Raw genomic sequence first — 19,464 nt, 5'->3', positions numbered from 1 at the left:
GAATTGTCTGTAAAGCACCGAACATCAATTCAGACTTGCATATTAAGGATAAGGAGCTGGGCTGAAGTTCAGCTTTTGTTTTTGTTTATTAAGAGAATGAGGTACTTTAATTTTCAAGGCCAACACCAGCTTTATGAGATGTGTTTAAGCTCCTTAGGAGAACCCTGAAGTAATACTGGGAAGGTCAAGCTCTCAAAAGGCAGGGAGGACCAGTTCTAGAACCTGTACCTCCCAGCCCAGTGGAGATGGGGGTGCTCCTTGTGAGGGAGCAGAGCTGGAGCCTAGCTACAAGCCAATGGCACCAAGTCTGGACTAATGGGGAATCTGTGAAGCAGTGGTTCTCAAACGTAAGCAGGCCCCAGGCCCCCTTGTTAAGCAGAGCGCTGGCCCCCACACCCACGTGGTGCTTCTGGTTCCACAGGTCTGGGCTGGAGCTAGGAATCTGCATTTCTAACAAGCTCCCAGGCGATGGTGTGATACTGGTCTGGGGACCACACTTTGAGAATCACTGTTCTAAGGGATCATTTTCAACAAATCCCAGGTGGCCCAGCTTGCAGACTGCCAGGAACCGGGGAATTGTAGACCCTCAAGTGGAAATCAAGGGGCTTCAGCTAAATTCCAGCATTATCCCCACCCCGTGGCTACACAGTGGGATTTCACTGTGAATATGTCCCCAACCCACCACCTCGAAGAACAGCCCCTTGGGAGGCTGTTTTACACAGGAAGGGTGGAGCGGGCACAGAGAACCCACCCAAATGGTCGCTTGGCTGAGGGTATGGGAAAGTGATCATTTCAGAGGGGAAAGGATCTGCAGCTGGTGGGCAGGCAAGCTAGTGTCCAGAGCAAACCTTGATGACACTGGGCACATGCAGTTTGGGGGTTTCCAGCCCGAAACAGGCGTCGATTCCACAGAACAGCAGGATGGAGAAGACAATGGAAAAGTCAGCTATCAGAGCCCGGACCTGCAAAAAGATGAGTAAGTGAGCAAAGCACCTGCCCAACTGCAGGCGGACCCAGTCCTCAGGCAGCAAAGAGGAGACCGGGTAAGAGCTTGAGCTCTGAAGTCAGCCGACCTCAGCTCACATCCCCACTCTGCCCTTGCCAGCTATGTGATCTTGGGGAAGCATGTCATCTCTTGGAGCCTCAGTTTTCTCATCTATAAAATGGAGATAATGATAGCACGTACCTCATAGGCATAAATGAGCTATGATGCATTCCAAGGGATTGCATTAGTCAAAGTGGGAATTGTTACAGTCCATGTGTCATGGCAGCCATCACTGATGATATTTTCTGGTATGACCAACTGAACTAGGTCACCCATCAGGGTGGTGAGGGCAAGGGCTGAACTCTGAAGGAAATCTCAACTCCTAGAAATGTGTGACAGATTGTTGCACTGCTACCCAAGCTGGGTGGGGGGAAGCCCCCAACTCTCCTGGGGACCCCTGACTATTCTCAGACCTCCTGTTCACCAAGAGTCCTTCGCCTCTTGCTTCCCTGTTTCAGGAGGCCCATCCTAGGCCAGGCTCTGGAATTCACCTTCCTCTCTGTCGTCCAACAGCCCTTCCACACCACTGGCTACCCTGCCACCTTTCTCTGTCTCTTTAGAGACAGCAGTTTCCAGAGAACAACAGGGAAAGAAATCAGAAATAGTTAGAATTTATAATAGCATTAAGAAACCAAATACCTACGAATAAATCTAATAAAAAATGTGCAAGATCTTAAGACCAAAACCTATAAATAATACGTTATGGAGAGAAAGAAGACCTTAGTAAATGGTGAGGCAGACCACGGATCACAAGACTCAAAATTTGAAGGGTGTTAGTTCCCCCAACATGTAGAGTCAATAGAATCTTATCAAAATTCCAACAAGCTTTTTATTTTGGTGAAATTTAAGATAATTCTAAAACCTATGTGAAAATGCAAAAAGCCAAGGCATTATTGAAAAAGAAGGCCAAAGAGGGAGAAGTTGGTCTGTATGATACATAGACTGATTATAAACCATAGAAATGATGGCTATGATATTGACATACAAATAAACTAGTGAAACAGAATAAAGAACCTAGAAATAGACTCTACTGTGTGTGAACATTTAATATGTGGCAAAGGAAGCATTGCAGAGCAGTGGGGGAAAGAACAATCTTTTTAAAAAGTTTTGAAACAACTGGCTCTCTATATTAAAAGACAAATATTATCTCATACTATAATGTCAGAAGCAGTCCTGATAGATTGTAGATCTAACATAAAAGAAAAACAATGAAACTTGTAGAAGATGACATAGAAGAATAACTCCTCCAATATTTTCCTTGAGGAAAATTTTGATATATTTTTTACAGTAAAACTAAGAATTTCTGTTAATCAAAAGATACCATTAAGAAAAAAAAAGGCCAGTCGCACAGACTGGGAGAAGATACTGGCAACACATATGATCATAAAAAGATTTCTATCCAAAATACGTAAAGAACTCTTGCAAATCAGAAAAAAAAGTCAGACAACCCAATAGAAAAATGTTTAAGAGATTTAAACAGGCCCTTCCAAGGAAAAAGTCAAATGGCCATATGGCCAATAAACACATGATAAAAATTTGAACTTCATTAGTCATCAGGGAAATGAAAATTATAAAAACACAGAAAGACTAAAGATAAAAGTATGACAATACCAAGTGTCGTCAAGGGTACTTGACAGCAAGGGAACCCAGTTCTCTTTGATTCCAAGTCTGTGCCGTTAATTTGAAAAACCTTAGTAAGTGAGTGCTGATTGTGGCATCCATCCTGGGAGTGTGTCAGAATCCTCTTAGGGAGGTCTTGTGAATGGTCTTACTCTAGGTCCCCTCTTAACTGCAGGGTAAGCTTACCTTGGTAGGGAAATAGCGGCTGAATTTGAACTTTTTCAGGGTCAAGGTCATGGAGTATGTCCCGAAGAAAAGGATGAAGGACATGAGTGCCAGATCTGGGATGAACTGGCAGGAATTCCCCAGTAGGCGCCCACCATAGTTCAGACACTCCTTCTTGCTCAGCAGGGACCAGTCCAGCTCTGTGAGGTTAAGGGGGTTGTACTTGGAGACCAAGCACAGGAGACAAAGGGTAAGGGCCTTCCTGGTGGGTCAGCGTGTCCTCCCCCGCAGCCCTCAGGCAGCCCTTCCTTCTCCCCAAGGGGCCCCAGCCCTCCTGCCCCATGGTACCCAGCAACAGAATGATGCTGTTGGGGACAGGGTCAGGAATGAACAACAGGAGGCTCCCTGGGGAAATCAGGAGCTGACAGGTGTCTCTTAGTGGAATTCTAGGATGCAAAGCTGTGTTAGCACAGAGGAAAAGTGCAGAGGGAGGGATGCCCTCTCCCTCAGTGGGCCAGGCTCCCAGCTCAGTCAATCAACCATGGGTCCTGTCAGCACCTCCCTCCTGGAGAGTCTCAAATTTACTCACCCCTTTCCTTCCCCTGTGTACACCCCTTCACATATTTGGGCTCACACCTCATCTTTGTTAGACCCTTGTTGGGTCAGTTATTCCCCTTTTGGTGTCCCAGAAGTCTACAATCCAGGGCACACATTTGGCCATATTTGACACATGGCACGCTCTGCTTGTGCTGTTCATTACTTATCAGGTGTGTCTCCATAGGTTTATTACAAGCAAGTTTGAGGGCAGGGCCACATCTGTTTCTTAGATGTCTTTTTAGCCCTCAAGTATTCAGACATAGGTGCTGACTTAATCCATTCTTCCTCAAAATCAGATATTTGAAAAAATCTTATGTTACATTGCCAGCCGAGCGGTCAGCAGGAGCAACCCTGGGGACATGTGAGGTCCCAGAATCTCCCCCAGGGCCTACTAGGTGCTACCCTTTACCTTCACCTGGTTTTGGACTTGCCACCCGTGGAGCCACTTAGGCTGGGTGCCAGCTCCTGAGGGCCACCACTCATTATTATTGGAAAGGCAGAACAGAGCTGGGGGCCAGGGGACTCAGGAGCTCAAAGAACAGACCAGATTCAATGAGTGGGGAGCATGAATGAACTTTCTGGGGCTGGGGAGGGGCATTGTTGGGTGAGAACTGGGGGTCTTAGGTAGAAAAACAAGGAAGAAGGTCGAAAGATGGATGGGAAACTTTGCTGACAGCATTGTTTGTGCAGCCCTACTTACCATTCCTCACGTCTGCCTCCTCTTCGTGTGTGTGTGTGTGTGTGTGTCTGTGTGATATTCATGCACATAGACCTAATGGAGTGACGCATGTTGTAAAATGGGATTTTGACAGCACACACGTGAAATAAAAACGTGCGTTGACAAAGCTCCACAGGTGACCTGACGGGCAGCTGGTGCTGACTCTGCCAGCCTGGGTTGCCATAAGATGGTCTCAGTTTCCCAACTTTTCTCACTCTGCCCACAAACGAAAGCTCTCAAATGTCTGACGTAAGAGGAAAGGACTTACCAGAGAAGTGTTGGTGTTTGGTGGCAGCAGGGCTGAAGCATTGAACCCAGTTGTATTTGCTGTGGATGAACACAGGACATGGGGAAGGGTCAGCAGCTGCTGGGCAGGGAGCCTGTGAACACCCCCCTCCTGGGCCCCACCCTTTCCCTCTCCCTCCAGTTCCTTAGAGCCAAGGAATGGCTTCCTGTGAGGACTGCTCATCAAACCCTCTGCACTCTGCTCACTTTGTCCAGGGAAGGTGGCGGGTGGTAAGGGGAGCCCGAGCCACAGCTCTGACAGACCATCTAGGCCAGGCTAAGACAGTTCCTGCCTGATGCTGAAGGGCTGGCTTTAACACCTGAAATAAGGGATCTGCCGCCAAGACACAGTGCTGACACGAGTTAGTGAATAATGTGCCTTGCGAATCCCTACCAGCCACCGGACACGTGTCTGTGCTCTTCACCGGTTTCAAAGGACGTACTCACGCCATGCTCTATGCCACACCTCTACACACAGCAGCTTGCTGAGTTCCTAAATCTGCAACACATCACTCCATTTTTAAAGCTGAGGTAACTGAGGCCCAGAGAGGTTAAGTAACCTGCCCATTGCCCAAGGTCACACAGCACATACTTGGAGGAGTCATGATCCACCCCAGGTAGGCTGGCCCAGGGCCTAGACACCTCCCAGCTCCACACAGCGAGTGCCTTTCCCTGCCCTGTTCCCCTCCACACACATTTCCCTTCTCTCCTGCCCTGTTCATATGTGTGATTTCTTTCTTCCTTTCTTTCTTTTTAGGTCAGCTGGGCCTTTAAGAACTCACTGGCTTTGATATCTCCTCTAATCTGCCCCTTGAGTACAATCTAAGGAAAACTAAATCTGGGTCCTGGCCTCAGCATCCCTGACTCTAATGGAGCGCATGAGGGTTCCCACGAGTTGAGAGGACCTGTGAGCCCTTCCCTGGGGGATACAGCCATTCCTTATAAAGGCAGGCCTTGGAGGGCCACTGTTTTCCTGTCTCTTGTTCCTGCATTGCATAGGTGGAGCAGGGCAGGGTCCTCCTTGCCTTCTCCTCCAAGTGAAGGCCAACTGGGCAGCTCCTCTGCAGAGGTTTGGGGAGGGAGGGAGGAGGCCTGGCAGCCAGTGTGCTGGCAATAAATCTGAAATGCACTGCAAGCCCCATATGGCTCCTGTTGGCTGTGGTTAGGAACCCAGAGGGACGAAGAGGCTATTCTTGAAGCTTCCTTCAGCCTCCAACACGCTGTCATCTATCTTGATGGATCTGATCACAGCGCCCCTCTGTGTTGCCCACTTCTGGGACAGTTGGGCTGGGAGTGGCTAAGGAATTCAGCCTTGACCTAGGTCAGAATACTCCTGGAAGCTCTCCAACCAGCAGTTTGTTAGGATTATTCCGAAAAAAACTTCACTTCCTAGAAATTAGGGACATTTGCTACCTTTCCTCACACCACAGACCAAGAGAACGTGATGCACTGTTAACAATAGAGCAGAGAAGGCGGGCAAGAGAGCTGACTCAGGGCTACCCACAAATGCTTGAGGACTTCCAGCTGCTGCCCGAGCCTGGCCAGCTTAGACGCCTTTCCATTGCCAAGGTTGTCACACCAAACACCCCTTTTTTGTCTTTTGCTTAGGCGGAGCCATTCGTGTGTATCGAGAACTTTGTAGGATTTAGCTGATAGTGACTTTAAGATGAAGAAGGAAGAAATGAGACGTGGAAAATTCCAGAGTGTCTAAGGATCAAATATTTTGAAATTCTAGTGTTTATAAGTGGTACTCACTTGGGATTGCAAGCAGCCATGTCAGTGTATGCAGCATCCATAAATAAAATACAAATCAGTTATAATGGGAACAAGACTAAATGTAAAAAGGAATGCCCCCAAACAAGCTCTCATGGTGAAGACTGACCGTGAGTGACAGTGTGCCATCGCCAGACTGGGTTTTGCAGGAAAACTAGGAATATGGAACAATTCATAAGCAAGTGGCCCACGGGCTGGGAAAGAAACCCTCCTCAGTCAGTTCCCCCTCTCCAGTCTCCCAAATGTCCAGAACTTTCCTTTTCATATTCTAATCAAAACTAACTTGTCCTCATTTCAGTTCCTTTATTCTCTGTGAAGACACTGAAAATCCAATCTTACTAGGGCTAGTGGTTAATACTGGCTCAGTATTACTAATTAATAGTTCAACAGAGCAGTGGTTCTCAAACTTAAGACTGCCTCAGAATCACCTGGAACTGTTAATATACAGTTGGGCCTACACCAGACTTTCTGATCCAGCAGGTCTGGAATGGGGCCCAAGAATGTGCATTTCTAACAAGTTCCTAGATGGCCCTGGTGCTGCTGGTCTGGAGAACCATGGCAATAACATGACCCAAAATGATGAAGTGACATCAGGCACCTGGGCAAGGCCAGAGCAGATGCTAGTTGGAGACACGCGGGTATCTTTTTGCTCCCCAAATCCTGTCTTAAGGCTCCTATATGCTGTTTCTAGGGCACCTTTAGATTTGGCTTCTCCTGTGGACACATGAGGTTCAGACTGACCAAAGCTCTACATGTGGTCCCAGAATTTGGACTGTTTCTAGAAGACAGCAAGCATGTGTACTTTCAAAAGCTTTGTGTGTGGGAATATCTGTGTTCAGTGCAATGAATCCACAGTCCAGAGGGCACAAGCAGCAAACAGGAGTGCCCTGGTGGGGCCCACAGAGACAGGAGTCGCCATAGGGCAGAACAGAAAGGACCTGTAGGTAGGATCTCCGTGATCCCCTGGGCTAGCAACACGTCCCAGTTCAGGACAAAGGACCACATCACCCAGGGGATTTTAATGGAATAACTCAAAATTAATGATAAGAAAAATGAAAGAAAACAATTAAGTCTAGCTTTCTTTACAAAATCAGTGCAGTGATGCAAAATCAGTGCAGCCTCCCTAGAGAGGCTACCACCCGAACTATACTCCCTGAGGTCAGGACATCTTTATCTCCACAAGGCCTAGTCTAAAATAGGCTGCACAGTAACTGTGCAGAAAATATTGTTATTGACTTATGACCAATTTCTTTAACCGATAGTATTATTAAGGGGCTGAATAACACAAAATCCACTTCTTTCCTCCAACCAGATTTGAAAACCTCACGAGAGTTCCATGAGACTGGCAGGGCCCGTGTGGATGCCCCTCTTTTACAGCTGTGAAAACCAAGGTTCAGTGTGACCCAGTGAGACCACCCTAGGTGGTCTCTGGACCTCAGTTTGCTCTCTGTGGTTCTAGCCTGGTGCTGCTGAGACGTATGGATGGATCTCTGGCCCCTGCTCTGTAGCACTCTGGACACATCCCATGGAAGGCTCTTTGGGGCATAATTATTACTGTGAAGGAGGCCAGGGGTTTAGACTATGGGAAGCCCTAGCTTTACAGTTTTTTGGTCAGAAAGGAACCATAGGAGTGGCACTGAGTATTATGGCACTGACCAGGTGGTTGATTCAGCCTCCTGTTCAGTGCAGGGGTCCTTCTTATAATACCCTTGGCAGATGGACATCTAGGAAGTGTCCAAGTAACTTGTGACCACCCGGGGGCCAATACTCTCAGTGTGGCGGCTCCCACCACTCTAAGTTCTTCCCTGAATTCAGCCAACACCCGGCTCCCTGGAGCTTCTGCTCCTTGTTTCTTGTTCTGCCTCCTGTGGTTACACAGGATGGATCTGGCCCCCCCGTGACAGACATGACAGTCCTTCTCTCTCACACCTCTCCACGATGCTGAATCACACCAGGTTCTCCAACTGTCCTTCAGATGACATGTTGCCAGGCCTTCCCTCACCCTGACCGGCCCTCCACGCTGATGTGCCCCCATCTGTAGGGTTGTTCATCCCTCTGGTGCAGTCTCACCTTACACACTGGGAGCGACGTCAGGGGGACCTCATGCTCTCACGGATCTGGGAGGGGTGTTAGTCTGCATCAGGTTTACCTCTGGCCTGGAGCATGAACCTGGGCAGCATTCCTGACAGTGTGGCCTCCCCGTCACCAACACACAGGCAAAGCAGGCCTTCTTACCTTCTTGGGGTTTCCTGATCCCTCCTGATCACAACCCTGGGCTCCGAGGGTCACAATCATGACCCTTATCAGAGCTACTGTCCGTTTGGCTTTCTTCCAACCACTGGGTTCAAGACCCTGCATTTGCTCCCTTGGGACAGTAGGTATCTTCCCAAGCAGGCACACTCTCTTGCACTTGAGTAGAGAGACGTGACGTGGGGGAATGGGGGGGGTGGGGGGGGCCGAGGGCACCACTGAGGTTACTGATCACCTGTGTCCGGAGCGACACACTCGCATCTGTAGGTGGTGATGGAGTTGGGCTTGAAGTCCATGTTGATGGGGTAGAATTTGAAGGCGCCGATCATCTTCCTGATGGCATCATAGATGAAGATGAAGCTGATAAGGGTGGAGAAGCCCTCCTCGGTGAAGCGGGTAATATACTTGATGATAAAGCTGGCGTCCGTGGCCACCAGGATGAGGCACTGCATGGCTGAGTGCAGGCCAATCCAGAGGCGGAACTCCATGTAGTCCAGGCCATTGCCTCTGGAAGGCAGAGGAAAGTGGGGGGCCTCCAGCCCAGGGCTCGGGGCTGTGCTCGGCTCCCCAGACCCACTCGAAGGGGCTCATCTATCTGCCCCTCCTGTGGCACAAATGCTCTCCTAGGACTGTGAAAGGACTGGGGACTGGGGCTGCTCCTGGGTGGGGTTGTCTGATCTTTGAGAATTCTGGGAAAGGATCTCATGCGGGTGGCAGGTAGGTGCTAGGACAGCTCAGTTCTCACAATTGGGAACAAACACCGAGAGTGAATGAAAAAACAAAGAATTTCAGACTGCCAGAGCTGGGGCAGGCCTCAGAAACGGCCTCATGTTGGAGATGAGGCAACTGAGCCGGGAGTGGTAACAGGAGCTGCCCAGGTCACACTGTAGCCTTCTGACCTCCAGGTCGAGACTTTTCACACACTAACTGACTCCCAGGTCATAATTGCTTACAAGCAGAGCAGTGTGAATTCTCTCCTCTCATCTTGCCTGGATAGCTCCCGATCAGCTATGCTAATTTGCACTATGATGGCTTTAAGGCAGGGAGCTGGAGGGAGTTAGGAGGGACCGCCTGGCAGTCCTTCGCACAGGTAGAGACAGCTTTGGTATCTCCTCACCCCTAACTCCCCTTTGGGGTCAGTCCCCTGCCCGACCTCGGCAGCCTGCCCCAAGTATGAGAGCGGCCCGGGGGCCACCAAGGGCACCTACTTGCTAAAGTCGAAGAGGAGCTTCTCGAAGATGAGGATGGGCCCTGTGCTGCTGAGAATGATGAGAGGCTGTCCCGAGAAGAGGCAGAACAAGGATCCAGCCATGGCAGTGCCCAGGAAGCTCTCCATCACTCCCTGGGGGCACGAGGAGTGTGAGGGGCCGCAGACACGGGAGAAGGCGCCCAGCTATCTGCCAGCGGCCCAGGCCAAAGTGCTCAGCCTTTATTCCAGGCTCCCTCCTCCCCAAATTCTGCTCCCCATCTCTTCCTCCACACCCCCATAACCACCAGCATCACTCTCTCCAATTGCATTTGGGTAAACGTCCAGATGTGACTTCCTTCTGGCACTCTAGGGCCTTGAAAACAGGGCTGCCAATGCTGCCGCTTGTCCCCGTGCCCATTCTACTCCCAGAGGACGGCCCATTCGTCCTTCCAATCATTTATTCATTCAAACATCGGGGAGGTGCTTTTGGAGGTTAGACCCTTCATTCATTCAAAATCCATTAAATATCTACTATGCGCCAGGCATTGTGCTGGATACTGGGGACGCATCACAAACAAGTTAATTCATCGTCACTTCTGTGGGAGACACAGACAAGTAACCAGGCAATTGCCATACAGCGGAGTTTCTCCACCTCAGCACCATTGGTACTTCAGGCTAGATAATTTTTTGTTGCGGGATTATGGGGCGAAGCTCCTTACTGCCACCTGGTGGAAGCAGATTTTCCTGAGGCTTGCACACCTCGACTCACACACACCTGGTAATTGTCAGTGGCATCCCCCAGAAGCCCACCAAAGGTGATCGCGTTGGTGATGCAGCCGAGGTAGATGAAGAGGATGGCAGAGATGGACTGAATGTGGAAGCCATCATAGAAATCACTTGGGAACCAGGGCAGCTTCCTCTTGACATCCAGACACAGGCCACCGAAGAACCTGCTCAAGACAGGCCCAAGAGCTGCTTTCTCACCATAAAAATATCAGCGCAGGGGCAGGAGCCTGGAGGGTCTGGGACGAGGAAGGGAATTTGACTAGGAGTGGATGGGGGCAGGGATCTTTCCACCAGAACTTTTAAGACCAGGGAAGAATTCTCTCAGGACTAAAGTTTGTGGTTAGCGCCATCCCCCTGGGAAGGGTGGTCACAGACAGCCGGGATAAGAGCGGGAAGGCCTGATGAGACTATATCCTGGAGTAGACCTAACATTCCACGGGAAGTGCAGATCCTGGGGTCCACAGATGGCCGTCCTGCTCACATCCCTGATCATTTGCAGGACACCTGTGCTTGGTAAACACAGGTGGGTCCAAATTTAGGAGGCAGAGACATCCCAGATTCACTGTGCCTGCCCAAAAGATGTATCGAAATCTGAACCCCTGGTACCTGTGAATGTGATCTTAGTTGGAAAGAGGGTCTTTGCAGAGGTAATCAAGATAAGATGAGGTCATTAGGATAGACCCAAATCTCTTATGATTGGTGTCTTCATAAGAAGAGGGAAATGCCACATGAAAACGGAAACATGGAGAGAATACCATGTGACGACAGAAGCAGAGATTGGAGTGGTGTAGCTGCAAGTCAAAAAACACCAAGGACCGCTGGCACTACCAGAAGCTAGAAAGACACAGGAAGGATTCTACCCAGAGTCTCAGAGGGAGCACAGCCCTGCCGACACCTTGATTTGGAGCTTCTAGCCCAGATCTCTGAGAGAATAAGTTTCTATTGTTTAAGCCACTTAGTGTGTGATACTTGGTTATAACAGCCCTAGAAAACTAATAGAAGTAACAAAGGGTGTCTAGAGGAAAGTTTGGGTTCCTCCACTCCTGTACTGGATCCCTCTTCCTCTCTCCTGCAAGAATACTTTTTTTTTTTCTGGATGCAGGAGGGGCTTGGAGGGCATGGGGGAGAAAAGAGTGCAGTGGCCAGACCCCCGGGGCCAGACCCCATGGAGCAGAGTGGGCGCTGCAGGGAGAGGTGGGGAGGTTTATACAGGGTGGGCAGGAAGGAGACAAGTGTAAAGGACAGCTGGTGTCACTGTCAGGTCTGGGGTGGGCACCTTCCTGTCCAGATAAGCTCTTCTCCGACTTCATGCATGGCTGGCATCTCTTTGTCATTCCCGCTGTTCCCTCCGCCGCTGACCCCACCACCACCGCCGCCAGCGCCACCTCCAGCGCCACCTCCTGCAGCCGCTCCACCACCTCCTACCACGGAGCCGTTCATCTGGCCTAGCTCAGTCAGGGAGAACACAGATTTCCTGGAAGGAGAAAGGGGACATGGGGCAGTGTGGCTTCCAATCCTGAGAAGGGCTCAGCCCCTCCAGGACTGTCCTCAGAACATACTTTACCTCTCCAACAAATATCATAAAAGATCTTAAAATACAGAGGAAAATGCAGAAAATGACGAACAATACCCACACACAGGTTCACCCAGATTTTACAGATGTTCAAAGTCAGCTTATTTCCTTCTGATTTTTCTTTTTAGAGAACTAACATGAAACTGGGGGGAATAAGCATAAACCCATATATGCTGACAACTTTCTCTCGAATCCAAAGAAAGAAACAGACAGACTTGAAACTCCCTTTGTACCACTTTTCCCCTCTCTGTCCCTCCATTCACATACTCACCTCTTGTCCGCAGACGGCACCTTCTTGGGGGGCTCAATTCGGATATTCGGGTCCCATTCTCCAGGGGGAAGGACGATTACCTCATCCAGGAACTCGTCAATCCCTGCGATCAGATCTTCCCGATTGCGGGCTTTATAGGCCACGTAGCTGAAGAGCTGGCAGCGAAGAGGAAGAGAAAGGCAGGTCTCTGGCCCAGGTCCCCTTGTTACCCACCTCCTGGGACCACACCACACACAGTTTCAAAGAAAATCGCGTGGAACTGCCAATTGGCTCCTGCTGCCAATTTGCTCTCAGTTTTTCAGATGAGAACATATCCCGGCAGGCGAAATATGGCCCACCTGGGAAACAGCAGCCTTGGGGGCATATGGCCCCCCTTGAATCAGAAGGCCAGGTCTCCATGTTCCAGCTGTCAGACTTTGGTTGAGTGACTTCACCTTTCTGCTTTCAGTTTTGCACAGAGCAAGCTCATTAGAAAACCTGTGCAGAGCGCAGTTCGAGAAACTCAGCTATTTCATATCTGTTTATATTATAACTTCCTAGCCCTCCGTTCCTGGAGGGCCAGGTTGCCTCATTCCACAGTGTCTCCAGAGTGTTCTGTCTGAGCTGCAGATCTGATCGGATCATACCTGTGTTTAACATCCTCTAAGCTTCCCATTCCTCCAAGGACAGAGTGTGAAGTCTCTGCTCTGCCCACAGGCTCTGTGTGGTCTCTGACTTGCCTCTCTGTGTCACCTCCTGCTCTCAAAGCTCTGACACCGAGCTTACATCAAACCCTTTCCATCCAGTTTCTCTGTCTCTGAACCTTGGCCCCTGCTCCCTTTGTCTGGAATGCCTTAGGCTTGTGCTGGGTCTGCCTACCTTCTGCTCATCTGCAGCTTTAAAGCCCTTCTCGTGTGACTTCCTGACTTTCTTCCTTCTCCCTGACTGCCTGTATTCGAGGTCTGTCTCCCCCACTCGGTTAGCACTCCTAGAGGGCAGTGGCTATTCCCTCTTTCTCACAGTCCTCAGCCCCCTGCACAGAGCCTGGTACACAGCAGGCGCTCAAACGCACTTATTGGGTAGGTGAATGAATGAAGGCATAGTGCGTGATGCAGGAGCCGTGACATTTGGGAGTACGCGTTTTTCGTTACCACTTACATCGTCTACCATGAGGGTTGCAATTGCACGGCCAATTTCATTGTAGGACTTTGCTCTCCCAGAAGGTCCCAGCAATATGAACAGAAATCTGCGAAAGAGGAGGAGGAGGAGGAGGAGGAGGAGGAGGAGGAGGAGGAGGAGGAGGAAGAGGAGGAGGAAAATGAAAAGGAAAAAGAGAAGCAAGTGAAGAGAAGGATTCTCTAAAGAGTGTCCACTCTTATCTTTTTAACTGGCTGTACTTGTCCCTTCCCCCGGTGACTCCCATACTGGCTTTGGAGAGACATTCCTTCTTCACTCCCACTAGCTCCCCGTTAGCATCCTCACTGTGCTCTGGGGTCCCCGAGCCCACCCAACAGCATCTCTCCTAGCTGTTGGCTCCTGCCTTTTAATGATTATTTCGTATCAACTCTGTAAAACTCTTCCCTAGTTAGAAGATTTTCCTCCCCAGCCAATTCCCTAACTTTCCTTCTATGTTTTAGGGGTGTCTCCACCAGCACCACCTGCTGCCTGCATGGACAGCTGGCTGTCTGGGGGCAGGTGTAGTGGGCAGATTTCAATGGTCCTCACCTGGTGGGGACGGGCACCTCGGTCACTCCTCCCAGCATGGCCGACTGGATCAGACGCACAAAGGCGATGAAGGGCTGGTCCAGGAAGTCCACCTCGCCCACGAGCACGTTGGAGGCTTCTGAGTCCTTGGGGATCTTCTTCATGAATTTGTTTTTCCGCTGGTTAAGGAGAGGACAGGAGACTCCCAGGGTTACTCACAACGGTTTCAGTTCTCCCTCCCGCATCCCTCTTTAGAGCTCTGTGGAGGCCTACCTTTAAAGAGCTCTCCTAACGTTTCTCAAGACACTGAAAGAAATAACCAAACATTCTCCTCCATTCTGTAGATGAGGAGACTCAAACTTGGTTAAGCTGAGGGACCAACTAAGCCTTTTTAGATGGGAAGGAACAGGCAATGATTTGATCTTTAAGATGCTCCTTGACGGGTAAAAACTTTGTTCAACTGAAGTGTGAGCTGAGGGGTCAGAGAAGAGAGCCCTGGGCTTGCTGGACGTTAGGCCTCATGGCCCAGCCTTTGAGGCTCAAGCAGATGGGAATCTTGGCTCTTACACTTCAGCTTTCCACCCTTCCCTCTCTGCCTTCACTTTGGGTGGCTGCAGGAGGGTTGAGTCCCCTTATGATGGCCAGGGTGGACGTGCTTTATTTCCCCTTTGCCGTCTCCATCCTGGCTGACAGGAACCCCTGGGCCATGCCTCCAAGTCTGAAGGAGACTTCCTCGCCCCCAAGTCACCCCCAGGGGAACTCCCAGGAAACTCATAGCTTTTCCAACTGAGACGGTCCAGGTGCCCCCTCTCCAGTCCTGGCTATGTCTGTTCAGGGCAGGAAGGTCAGAGAGGCAAAGTGAGTGGGGTCTGATGGGAGAGGTGCTGGAGGCAAGCCCTCCTCCCAAACTTACTCCCATTCCCTGCGTTTATGATGTCATTCTTAGGGTAAGACACTGACTCCTCCTGAGTCTTCTTTTATAATGAAAATGCCCCAGGGAAGGTCACATACAAGCTCACATCTTAGGATGCACTCATTTTTCAGATTGCTTTCCCTCTGGGCAGCAAGGGACAGAGATAATTTTGTAGAGAGAGGGCGGAGAGAGAACATCTTGGAGGGTAGGGCTGGTGGAAGTCCACTGTGGCCACCAAAGGAAGAAAGGGCCCAGAAGGCACTACCTAGAGATCCTGTGGATGCCACAAATGTGCCACCCACTCCTCCTTGGTTGGAGTCTCTGTGGATACAGAAATGTCTGCTTCTCCTAAGATGAGCAAAGACACAGGTTCTTTGCTTCACTTCCTATACTGAGGAGGGATCAGCTGTGGCCATGGGTACGGCCAGCAGGTCCTGCCCCTGTGGGCCCATCGCTGTTTCCTGATTCACGCAGTGTGGGCGTGAGACACACTGAGCCAGGTAGCCTACCAGCACGAGAAAGGGCTGCGCCCTTATCATCTTTTAAGTTCAGTCAAAACAATAGAACTCTCTACAACCACTAGAGCAATAGCCCAAGGACCTTCATGCAGTGAGAACAAGCACGGGTAGGAGTTAACGGGAAGGCCTGAGTCCCCACAACTCAAAAAGTTCCTTTGTCCTAGCTGCAGTCAGCTGAGTCATAAGCAGCGTTCCTCAGGGTGGACTTGGTATGCCAGGGCAGCCGCTGTCCCCTGCCCTCTCTGTGCCCTCGAGCCTCAGGCGAGGAGCAGGTCCAGGGGACAGGAGGAGAGAGAAGATGGCAGGAGTGCCTGGAGAACGAGGGTTTGAAAACAACGCTTTGGGACAGCCCAACCAGCACACTCGTAATCCAGGAAAGGAGAGGAACTGAAACAAGGCCGTGGTCCTCCCTTGCAGGTGGTAACATGTTTGGTAAGGAGGCCAGGGTGGTGACGTCCCAGAAGTGGGCCATGCTCGTGTTCTGGCCTCCGGGCTTAGCCACAGTCCGGACCTGGCTCTTGCTGACCCCACTCCCCGAAACCATGGGGACTCTGTTCCAGGGCTGCTGAGTCATCACACACAGCCATGCTGTCTGAATCCACCTTCTGCTTACTGAGAACCCACCAGCCTGCGCAGGGCCGGCATGCAGTGATGAAGAGAGAGCCTGCAGAGCACACACCTCTGGGCTTGCCCGGAAAGAGTGCCATCTGGTGGACAAACGGCTGTTCGCACAACAAGCCGCTGCTGTTGCAAATACTGAGAAGCCAGCATCGTCACCTGATCAGTTAGGAGAGCTGGACGCTGGGCCCCCAGGGCTGGGCCCCAATCCCTAAATCCAGGCAGCATTGCCTGGGGAAAGGGACAGCTAGACATTCATTAAAATAGGTGATGAAAGACTTTGACTTGGCAATGCTTCCTTATCGTGGCTCCCCCGTTTGTGTGCCTGACTGTAGTCAAGTGGGTTCCTCTCTCAGTAATGTCCCAGAATGCTTGTTCCTAAGTCACTTCCAAATTAAGGGCTCTAGAGGTGGACTGCATAGATCAAGTCATGGTTCCGCCACCTTTCAGCTGCATGAACTTGGGCACATTATTTAACTGCTGCTTTAAGCGTCAATGTTTTCCTGAGTGGAGAGGGGAATAGTACCTCCCTGATGCACAGAAAATCCTCGCACGGTGTGGTGCACGCAGTGTGTGGTCCTTCCGTGGTGGTGGATGCTATTATTGTTATTTTATTATTTTGGCCACCACAGGGCCCTTGGGACACCGACATGAGGGATGACTTTTGTTTTGCCTGCCACTAAACTTGGGGTGCTGTAAAGGCCACCCAAGCTCCTGACAAGTCCTCACCAAATTTCAGGGTTCTTTTATCACCTTTCTTCCTACTCCTGGGGGCACAAGAGAGGGGATCATGAGAACTCCTGCCCTTGAGGTGTACAGGGCTTGGAACTGAGGGCGCTCCTCTGGGCTTCCTCAGGGGGCACAGCCACAGGGTTCCCCGGCTACGGGCCTTAGAACATGGACTCCACCTGCTTGTAGGCTTCTGATCTCATCAAGAGGATTTTAGCCAAGCCAGTGGGAGACCGCAACCAACTGTATCCTGCTCCAGTCAAGAAGACCCTCTCCTGGCCATTCCAGTGGATTCACCACCACTGAGGCGCCATTGCTTGTCTCAACCAGCCCACGTCCCCATCCACCGTTAAAGGTACTGTGTGTCATGCAGGAGGTGGAACTCTGCGTGTTGGTCTCTGTCCAACAAATCCCAAGCTCAGAAACAGCCCATCATGCTTCTCTGCCCCCTCCTCCTCCCAGGGCCTGGCACAGTGCCAGCACTTGGGGATCCGTCAGTATGGATGGGGCACTGTCACCAAGGCAGCCAGAGACTCCACCCAGGTCCTTCCTGGGGATTCCTGCTCCTCCATGGCATTGGAGTCCCACCCACAGGGGCTCCCTGTCCCCCAAAAAAAATGGCTTCTGCCCGCCCTGGCCCTCCACTGAGGCCTGGTGCAGGGGTTCTACTACCTGGTCAGTGCTTGGAGTGCGAGAAATATCATTCATGCTTCTGCTCTGGGCGTGACCTAGGAGACAAGGGAAAGAAGGTCCATCAGGGGAAGCCAGGCTCTCCTAGGTCCTTTTCCCTTGATCCCTACACATGCTTCTCCCATCTTCATAACCAAACCAAGAACCTTTCCCCTAATCCTGCAGCCCCCTTGAGCTAGCCTCTGCTCTCTTTTCTTCCCTTCAATGGTATCTTTCTTAAAAGAGTTGCCGGACCCCAGATTCTGCTTCTCCTTCCTCACTCCTCAATCTCTCAATCTGCTGCCTTCTCATCTCTACCCTCCACCCCACCTGCTTGGGCAGAGACCAAGATGTCTGCTTTGTGCCAGGCCCTGGGGGTGGGAAGGGACACAGACACATTACCAGGTGAGGTGCCAGGTGTCACTAAGCTTGGATTTTGTTGGAGAGCAAAGACATTTCACCTCTGTCCTCCATGACCCATGCGAGTCTTTAAAGATGGGGATTTGGGCTGGCAGAGGAAAGGAAGGTGGGCTCCCCGTGGGGGAGATCAGCGGTGGTGATTTATTTGAACTGCCTGATATTAAGGCAGGAGGAGCAGGTCAGCCAGATCCAGGGGGCACTCTCAGACCTGTTGCTTCTTGGCTTTCTGTGGCCTGGTGCGTCCCCTCACTTCCAGAACATGCTCCCTTGGCTCCCCTCCTCTTATTTCTATTTGGGACCCTCTCTTGCTGGGCTCTCCCCAGGGTCTTGTTTTGCCCTCCTCCCCTCTGGAGGCTTCACCCGCTCCATCCTGGTCATTCACACCACTCACATGGCTTCCGCGTCACATGGGTGGAGGATGGGGGGGAGGCGGGGTCTCCACTCCAGATCTCTCTCCTGAGCTCTGGTCTCCCCTGGCACCTCACTCAACACACTGGGAAACGGAACTCATTGTCTTTCACCAAATGACATCCCCCACAGACCCTACTCCACTCTGTGCCCCCTCCCTCCTGTCCACTGGCAATCAGAGCAGAGAGGTAGGTGCCAGCTTGGACTCCCTCTTCTTCCTCACCTCCTACTTCTCCCGGTCACCGACTCCCACACCTCGACCTGCCCTCTGTATTCTTGCTCCCATAGCCCCAAGGCAGGCCCAGTGTCTCGCGTCTCATCGTCTCCCCTTCTGGTTTATTCTTTCTCAAATAAAAATCTGAGCATGGTCTGCTCCTGCTTGAAACGTCTCAGGTGTGCCCGCTGTCCTCCGAATAAAGGCTGTGTCCTTTTGCCAGGCCCCCTACACTCCCGGTGAACGGAGCGGCTGTTACCCTGCGCACACAGCACCCTTCACAGCGCCTTCCTGCCCATCATCCCCTGTGGTCTCCTTTGTTTAGAACACCCTCCTACCCCATGCTCCTGGAAAACTCCTACCTATTCTCTGAGACTCAGGCGAGGGACTCCTCCTCTCTGAGCTTTCCCAGGTGCCCCCTCGGGGTGGGGCAGCATGCCTTTTATCCCGTCCCCACCACAGTAGCAGGACACGGGGGCGACCTCATACATAATGAATAACTGAGTAGAAGGCATGTCTGTAAGACATTCGCTACCTGCTGACTTATGCCCCCGGCATCCCTATGTAGAACAACCAAGTGGGGGCCCCAGGGTCACTAAGAACAGAGGGAAAAAAGCCCCCAACAAATTGCGGCCGAGGCCTCAGGCTGGGGCCACACATCCTCCCAAATCATTCTTTGGTCCTGGGAGGCCATGGCCCTGGGCTATGTCTGTTCATGTCTTGGCATTTTAGTGAAAGCATTTCAAGGAAAATCGGATTGCTATTTTCACACTGCTCTTTCTTTTCATTTCCCAAGTTCCCTCTTTTCTTTGCCTCACAGCTCACCCGTCTGTTCATCCCTGACGAATTGCCTGAAAAAGCCCTATCTGCCACTGGGAACCTCACAAGTCCTCTCCCCAATTCCCAGCACTGGGGGGGGGAGGGGCTGTGACTCTGCCAGGGGTGTGCCAGCATGACACTGTCACCCAGTGATGGCAACCTTCTCCCACTGTCCTAACAGAAAGTACCTCACCTGTTTTT

General features: G+C 51.1%; 1 protein-coding gene across 8 annotated transcripts in view; it reads right to left on the bottom strand.

Annotated features, from left to right (window-relative positions):
* Positions 1-19,464, bottom strand: part of SLC4A5 (solute carrier family 4 member 5) — an 81,301-nt gene that overhangs the window by 19,058 nt on the left and 42,779 nt on the right. For all 8 annotated transcript variants that reach the window (XM_033125549.1, XM_033125553.1, XM_033125556.1 and 5 more), the window contains 11 exons: positions 17,406-17,461; positions 13,977-14,134; positions 13,410-13,497; positions 12,273-12,427; positions 11,705-11,902; positions 10,418-10,592; positions 9,662-9,795; positions 8,689-8,960; positions 4,414-4,472; positions 2,852-3,052; positions 849-962 (listed from right to left, as the gene is read on the bottom strand). In XM_033125549.1, the coding sequence (XP_032981440.1) occupies positions 849-962; positions 2,852-3,052; positions 4,414-4,472; positions 8,689-8,960; positions 9,662-9,795; positions 10,418-10,592; positions 11,705-11,902; positions 12,273-12,427; positions 13,410-13,497; positions 13,977-14,134; positions 17,406-17,461 (1,610 nt within the window). The remainder of the gene's footprint in view (positions 1-848; positions 963-2,851; positions 3,053-4,413; positions 4,473-8,688; positions 8,961-9,661; positions 9,796-10,417; positions 10,593-11,704; positions 11,903-12,272; positions 12,428-13,409; positions 13,498-13,976; positions 14,135-17,405; positions 17,462-19,464) is intronic.

Source organism: Rhinolophus ferrumequinum, chromosome 13 (genome assembly GCF_004115265.2).
Source record: "Rhinolophus ferrumequinum isolate MPI-CBG mRhiFer1 chromosome 13, mRhiFer1_v1.p, whole genome shotgun sequence".
NCBI classification, from domain to species: domain Eukaryota; kingdom Metazoa; phylum Chordata; class Mammalia; order Chiroptera; family Rhinolophidae; genus Rhinolophus; species Rhinolophus ferrumequinum.
The sequence above is the reverse complement of the archived record's forward strand: the minus strand, read 5'-3'. Positions and strand labels throughout refer to the sequence as shown.